General features: G+C 43.0%; 1 protein-coding gene across 1 annotated transcript; it reads left to right on the plus strand.

The window, feature by feature from the left end:
• Positions 1 to 241: 241 nt before the first annotated feature.
• On the plus strand, positions 242 to 8198 carry CLRN2 (clarin 2). Its single transcript, XM_049789973.1, has 3 exons — positions 242 to 494; positions 5520 to 5699; positions 7880 to 8198. Exons 1-3 carry the CDS (start codon positions 242 to 244, stop codon positions 8143 to 8145), a joined length of 699 nt encoding a protein of 232 aa, XP_049645930.1. The 3' UTR covers positions 8146 to 8198.
• The last annotated feature ends 204 nt before the right edge of the window (positions 8199 to 8402 follow it).

Consider the following 8402-nt stretch of genomic DNA (forward strand, 5'->3'; position numbering starts at 1 on the left):
CCCTTCAGTAACACACTCCTCTACACTCATTGGGCCAAGAAGCTTCAGTGGAGACTTCCGGGCGTGGTGTAGTAAACACAGACAGCAGAGGCTGGCTCATAGCGAGGACCAGGGTCCGAGTGCTGGCCAGATGGAAATGTTGTGTTTGGATGAGCTGAGAATTGCTGCCCATCTGAAACATGTCCAGGATCCCTGCATCTGCTGCAACTTGGGCTCCGGGTGGTGAGCTGCACCCAGTAGAATGCCTGGATGGTTCAAAAAGATGTGGTATGGGCTGGCATCCCTCCTCAGCTTCTCCTCCTTCGTCCTGATCATTGTGGCCCTGGTGGTCCCCCACTGGCTGAGTGGTAAGATCCTTTGTCAGACAGGAGTAGACCTGGTCAATGCCACAGATCCGGAGCTGGTCAAATTCATCGGGGACATTTACTATGGGCTCTTCAGAGGGTGCAAGGTGCGGCAATGTGGGCTCGGGGGACGCCAGTCCCAATTCACAAGTGAGTATATATATACATGGGGGGAGTTGCTTGAAAATACTTGGGTTTCCGTGTGTGTCTATGAGCTTATTTCTCACCGGGGAATCTGCCTGCACAGTTTAAAACACAAGGCTAACAATTACTGTCATTGGATGGGGTGGTTCCTCATTCAGCACCCCTGAGAGCCTTTTTTTCCTGGTTAAGGCTGAGAGAAATCTTTGAAGGGGATATTTGTTTAGCCTTGCAGTTAACCCTGACCCATGAGAATTAAGGAAATATTGGCTGCTAGCATGTATCAGGCATTGCACAGCCTCCCAAACCATCTAAACCATTTCTAATGAAGAAATGACTTTGATGCTCATTTTGTAGAGAACTACAACTGTGGCTTGGAAGGACTCACAGGACTGGTCTGATGTCACCCAGCCAGAAGGCAGCACAGCCTCTGCCCTGCATGTGACAGGGTATTTGCAGCCAGTCCAGCTGGCTTCCTCCCATAACTGTTTCTTTTAAAGATACAGAGTCTGAGAAAAATCAGACAACTCAGAAACTATTGGTCTGAGCTCAGAAACTATACTCCTCAGGTTCGAGTCCCAATTTGGTTTTTTTGGTTTTAAATTTTGTTTTGTTGTGGAGGGCACAACACCCTTCAGTTCTCAGGCTTCCTCCTGGCTCTGTACTCAGGGATCACTCCTGGCAAGACCCAGGGGACCACATGGGTGCCAGGCATCTTAACTCAGGTTGACAGTATGCAAAGGAAGGGCCTTGCCCGCTGCATGATATCTCTGACACCATGAAGCCCAAATTGGAGGTTGGCTGTCAAGGAGAAATGGACCCTAGCTCTGGACTGCCTTCCAGAACGTGAGCTGCTGGCTCTGGGTATGGTCCCAGAGCAGTTATGGCTGGGAAGAGAGCCCAAGTGTTGGCATTGCAACTGGGCAATAAGGACGCTGGGTGAACAGTGTCCAAGGAAATCATCCACATCAGAGAGTGCAGAGGAACAGAAAGTTGATCCATTTCTTCCTTTCTGTACTTGAGAACTGTGGTTTCCAGAAACCTGGCCAGGGAGAACATCTCATTAAATGCATAAAGACATAAAGTTGGAAGGCAGACAAATGCAATAGTCCCAATGGGCATCAATGATCTGCCTGAAAAAGATATATAATTGTTAAGTCTATTCAAGAAGAAAAGACATCTTAGACTATTTCTATTTATCCAGTAACTGAATTGCTCTGGAGATATTGGCAAAGCAGCTCTATTGAAAATAAAGAAAGCTGAGAAAACACACACACACACATAAATAGATATATATACATATATATATATAAAGAAATAATGGGGTTTGGAGTAATAGTACACTGGGTAAGGTACTTGCCTTGCATGGGACAGACCCAGGTTCTATTCTCGGTATCCCATATAGTTCCCTGAGCATTGCCAGGAGTAACCCCTGAATACCACCAGGTGTGACCCAAAACTTAAAAAAGAAAAGAAGGGCGTGTCAGAGATAGTAAGGTGATCACATAAGATGCTCACTTTGCATGTGGCTGACCCTGCTTCAGTTCTTGGCGTTGCAAACAGTTCCCAAGCATAGCCAAGCGTGATTCCTGAGCACAAAGTCAGGAATAAGCCCTGAGCACTGCTGAGTGTGGCCCCAAAAATATATAAATAAAGTGGAAATTTCCCATGGTCAACTATGTTTCCTGGTCAACAGCATCTGTCACTCTGTAGGTTCTCAAAAGCATTGTTTGAATAAGTACCAAGAAGTCATTTATATCAAATAATTCACTTACAAGATGCCAGACATATGATTCTCATTCTCGGCAGCCCTTTAAGGTAGAAGGAGAAAGATTGACATTGTTCTGAGAAAGATTTGGGGATCAGAGCATCAATAGATAAAATATTTTTACCTACATGTGCCTAATATTTTTTAAAAAATCATTAATAATAATTAAAAGTCTAAAAAAAGGAACTCATATATCAGAATGCCTACTAGATCAATTTTTAAATAGTGACTTAGGTGAAAAAGAACAAGAGCTCACTTAACTAGGAGGGGTGGGATGTGGATGAGGGGAATGTGACTAAAATTCAGCCCTTCTATTAGTTTGTTTGTTTGTTTATTGGTTTTGGGGCCACACCCAGGGGTGCTCAGGAGTTACTCTTAGCTCTGACTCAGAAACCCCTCCTGGCAGGCTTAGGGGACCATATGGGATGCTGGGGATCAAACCTGAGTCCTTCCTGAATTGGCTGTGTGCAAGGTAAACACCCTACCACTGTGCTACACTCCATGCCCAAATTCAGCCCTTCTAATAAATTATTTCATTTAATAACATTAATAAACCTCCTACCATAAAAATGAAAGATTATGCTCATCTTCCCCATTTACCCTTATGCCCCAAGTTTTTTCTTTTCCATTATCTTTATATGTTCATTAAGATCTATTATCAAGTTTTTAATAAATCAAGCCAGGAGATAGATTCTTGTATGAATGTAATTTGAGGGTTTTCAAATTATTTGGTTGTTACTGAGTTTTTTAAAGCAGACTACTGTGGATTCATTCATATTTGATTTTTCCATGAATTTCCATGACTATAACAAATATCAAATTGATAAGTTTTTGTGAGTGATTTTTCCAACAAATCATTTTGAAACATGTTGTAAAATTGCTTTAGGAGATTGTATGGATTAATTTCCCAACTTGAATGAGCAAGAGGGGAGATATTACCATAATGGATAACAAGTCATTGATTCCCTTTTTTTTTTTTGGCCACACTTGGCTGTGCTTAGAGTTTACTCCTTGTTCTGTGTTCAAGGATAACTCCTGATGATACTTGCTTAGGGGACTATAATGGGTGCCAGAAATTGTACCCCAATTGGCCACGTGCATAGCAAGCACCCTACCCACTGGTGCTATCTCCCCATCATAACAGTTCAGTGAAAGAAAACTGAGAGCTTGAAAAGCAAAGGCTGAAAGGCACTGAAATAGTAGGGAAGCAAAGGGGAGAGATATCAAAAGAGGAAAAATCTTTTGGAGAGGATCGTTTTGGAGGGTAAAGTTTCTGATGTGGCTGAGATAAATGGAAAATACAGATGTGGAAAGGAACATCAGAAGGCAGGAAGCAGGCCTGAGTGGTGAGTATGGAAACTTCTCAATGGAAAGGGCAGCTGAGAGGAAGCCAGTCAGAGATACCAAACTTCTTTGAATGAAGAGTGGTAGGTGGAGACATGGGGGATCCAGCAGGAAAGGGGTTCAGGCAAGAAGATGGGACTGGAAAGCTGAGTCCTGGGCCCCGACAAAGCAAATGAATATTTCAGACAAATCTATGTGATAAAATAGTGTCTCTTATATCTATGGAAAAAACTCTTGTACCTTGCTGAGTCATTATGAGGGATCCATGATGATGCTTCTCCCATGGCTTCTGTACCTGCCAAGTGGCTGCAGTTAAAATCCACTCATGGTGTGGCTGGAGAGATAGCATGGAGGTAAGGCATTTGCCTTGCATCCAGAAGGACTGTGGTTCGAATCCCGGCATCCCATATGGTCCCCCAACCCTGCCAGGAACAATTTCTGAGCATAGAGTCAGGAGTAACTCCTGAGCACTGCCAGGTGTGACACCCCCCCCCTTTTTTTTTTAAATCCATGCATAGTTCCTGTGATCCACACAACGATCTCTAAGATGGGTACCAAAGGCAGAATTTGGAAGATCCTATTTATAGTAGTGTGGGTGCCCTTCCTGCAGGGACACCAGTTAAGATGTGGTTATTCTTTCTTGGAGGGAGACGCAAACACAAAGACACAAAGGCAGACAGACAAACAGACAAAAGTGGGAAAAGGATTTCAGCCAAGACTGAACCCAATTCTGTTTATTGATACTCAAGGCCCGGCTTAAATACATTTTTGTGGGCACAGTTCCACTCATTAATATGTCAATAAGAGGTAGATATATTGAACAGGACAAATCACAGGACCCATTGGCAGGTGAGAAGGAATGTGCAGATATGAGCTCTGTCTCCATCAGGTCTGGGATGTACTGATAATGGAACCTATCTCCAGCAGGTGGGAGCTACAGATAAGTGGACCTTATAGACTAGACTTAGTTTCCCAGGACCAAAGTCTTGTGCCTTCTTCGTTTCTAAATGTTTTCATTTAATTCTCGAGGCTACCTGCTTTGATCATGGCTTGCTGTTTGGTAGCCCTTAAGCCTTGAATCTTAAATGTTTACTTTTAATTCTCAAGGCTGCCTGCTTTTATAGCTCTGTGTTTGTTGCCCTTAAATCTTAATGGTTAACATTTAATTCTCTAGTCTGCCTTTTAGCAAAAGTCTATGCCTGTCATAAGGCCCTGCATTTCAGCCCTGTATTTTCTGCCTATTCTTAAAGGCGCCCATCATACTAGTAGCAAATGGATAATGCTGGGTTTTGAACCAAGATCTTGGGATATTAGATGGAGGCTTTTCTCTGACTTTTCTTGCCATACAATGCAGAGCCATGCCCCAAACCTTCACTCTGACTTCATAAAGACAACCCTTTAGCCCAGATTAGAGTTTTTCAATCAACCTTCTTTGCCTGCTTTCTTGCCAGTCTCCTTTTCTAAAAAGACTCCTGTGACATCTGGCCGTCAATTCATTCCAGACTCTAGAGATGTGAGATCATGTAACTTTATTTTGTGTTTGTTTTTGGTCCATACAGGACTGTGTTGAGGTCTTGCTCTGGACTTTGTGTTCAGAGGACCATATGTGCTATTAGAAATCCAGCCAAGTTGATCCCTTGCAAAGCAAGGTTCTAACTCCCATACCAGCATCTCTCTTGCCCTGAGATAATGCAATTTAAACGACCAACATAGGTGCATTTCAATTTGCAAGCAATCTCTAAGAAGGAGAATTTATTGGTCAAATAAGAAAATCTGGAGGTTATTAATTTATCTTAGAATGTCTTGAAAATCTCACATTATTGCCTGGTCTTTGTGTTTCTTTGTTAAAACTTTGAAAAGTTGAGTTCACAGGGCTTCATAAATTTAAACTGAGTTCTGATTCCTCTGTCTTTTCTCCCCAGTCTTTCCACACCTAGTAAAGGAGTTGAACACAGGCCTTCATGTGACAATTCTGATGCTCCTCTTCTTGGCCTTGGCCTTGGCTCTGGTCAGTATGGGCTTTGCCATCCTCAACATGATCCAGGTTCCCTACAGTGCAGTCAACGGCCCTGGGGGCATTTGCCTCTGGAATGTTCTTGCAGGTAAGAAAGGCCTCCCTACCCAAGACAGGAAAATCATGCTCTGACCATTATGAAATAAGTTCCAAAGAAGTAGAAGGTGGAAAGGAAGAGGGAACAAACATTTCCCATCTCTGCCTTTACTTACCTGATCTAAAACCTTTACTGATAGACATAAATTTCTTTACTAAAAAGTTCTAGTATCTCTGTGGGGAAAAAAAAAAGAACAAAAGGCTGGAGAGATATTAGAGAAAGTCAGGTACTTACCTTGCAAGCACTTGACCCAGGTTCAATATCCAGAACCACCCCTAAGCACTGCTAGGCATGATCCCTGAACACAACTGGGTATGGGCCAAAAACTAGATAGTTGGATGATAGACAGACAGAGATATATAGATGATTAGATAGATAGATAGATAGATAGATAGATAGATAGATAGATAGATAGATAGATAGATAGATAGATAGATAGATAGATAGATAGATAGATAGATAGATAGGTGGGTGGTGAATAGATAGATAAATGATATTATAATGTGTATAGATGTGTTTAGTTTACTGTATTGATCCAAAGTCATTCCCAAAAATGTCTTAAAATGTAAAAAGAAATTGCCAAATTGGTACTAACAAACATCATCCATCATGAAAGAAGCAAACTCCTAAGAAATGAGTATTGTTTCAGAAGATATAGGTCAATAATACCCTTTCCTTTCCTTACTCTACAAAGATAAATATAAAGTTTAAAACCAGGTGCTGCTGTTCTAGAATGTATACTAATATAATATGAATTATGTTATAATGGATAACATGAATAATAAGATATCTTGAGTTTGTCCTACTTGCAGATTGTAGGCCTCCTGGTGAATTTACTGTATTTGAGGCTCACCCTTATCTTGACTATAGATGCCTTGCTTATCTCCCTTAAATCCTCATAAGTGGTTGTCAGATAAAAAAAAAAGTGTATGGACCGAAGCAATAGTACAGCAGGTAGGGCACTTACCTTGCATGCAGCTGACCCAAGATTGATCTCTGGCACCCCATATAGTTCCTTGAGCCCCGCCAAGAGAAGTCTCTGGCGTATAGCCAGGTATTAAACTCTGAGCACCACCATGTGTGGCCGTAAAGCCAAAAAATAAACATAAGTATTTTGGAGCCAGAGAGATAGCACACTGGTTAAGGCCTTGCATGCAGCCAACTCCACTTCAATCCTGGCACTGGCATGGTTCCCCAAGTAGTACCTGCGAGTAACCCCTGAACACCACCAACCATGTGGCTCATGGTTGCCACACCAAAAAAAAAAAAAAAAAAGAAATGGAGTTCTCAACCTAGATTGGGGGTGAGAGGGATTTAGCCACACCCGGTGATGCTCAAGGGTTCCTTTTGGCTCTGTGCTCAATAATTATACCGGCTGGTGATCAGCGGTCCATATGGAATGCTGGGTATGGAACCTGGGTTGGACACATACAAAGCAACCACCCTATACTATATCACTATAAGCTATACTTTCATTCAGACCCTGACATATTTGTATTTTAAAGCATTAAAATAGTGTTTGGTTTTGTGGGGCCTTCCCTTAATTGTGCTGGGGACTATTATACATCCAGTGGTGCTTAGAAGACCTTGACACTGAATATCCAACCCAGAACCATGACCCCAAGAGCACAATAACATTTTCTATATTAATTGAAATTAAAACAGTTGGAAAAGGGGAGAGGCCCAAAAGTCAAAGTTTGAAGCAATTGGTCAGAAAACATCTTCTATTTAAGTGTCCTTCCAAGTTTTCCGAACAGCAGTAGTACCCCACACCACTAAAATCTGCGTTGACAGTGTGTATATATAAACATAAGTATTTAACATAAGTATATAGGAGTGATATCACAACAGGTAAGGCATTTGCCTTGCATGCACTGACCTAGATTCAATCCCGAGCATCGCATATGGTTCCCTGACCTTGCCATGAGTAATTTCTGAGCACAGAGCCAATAACCTCTGAGCACCGCTGGGTGTGGTCCAAAAGCAAAACAAACAAAAGCAAATCAAAGCAAAATAAAAATTATATATCCACATGCAACTCACATCTCCAACAAGGAGCGTTGAAACCCAACCCGAGTTCCTTCCTATGCCCCAAATACCCCCCTTGTATCCAGTCACCAAGGCAGCAAACAGGAGCTGAGAGAGACCATGTTTCAACTTCTGGGTTCCAGGTGGTGTCGTGGCTCTGGCCATTGGTAGCTTCATGGCAGCAGTGAAATACCACGACTTGACTGAGCGGATTGCCAACTTCCAGGAACGCTTGTTCCGCTTCGTGGTGGTGGAGGAGGAGTACCAGGAGTCCTTCTGGATCTGCGTGGCCAGCGCCTCGGCCCACGCAGTGAATTTGGTGGTGGTGGCCATCAGCCTGATCCCCCTGCCAGAGATCCAGACCAAAGTTGAGGAGGCCACGGTCACCGCTGAAGATATCTTGTACTGACAGCTCTCTCCTGCCCACACACCTCCCTGGATGAGCACTGGGCAGCGAGTCCTCATCCTATGTGCCAGCTATTCTTTCTGGATTGGCTGAGATTTGGGGTGGGAAGAAAGAAGAGGGAGGAATCCAGGTTGTGGGCTGGCCAGGAGAGAAAGCTTTGCAGAGCTCCTGGCATCTTCCACCTCTTTCCCACCAATCCTGAAGACCCTGAATTTCTGACTGGAGTTAGAGATGCCACTGATGGCCGTTTAGACAGCTTC

The sequence above is a fragment of the Suncus etruscus genome, chromosome 16 (assembly GCF_024139225.1).
Source record: "Suncus etruscus isolate mSunEtr1 chromosome 16, mSunEtr1.pri.cur, whole genome shotgun sequence".
NCBI lineage: Eukaryota > Metazoa > Chordata > Mammalia > Eulipotyphla > Soricidae > Suncus > Suncus etruscus.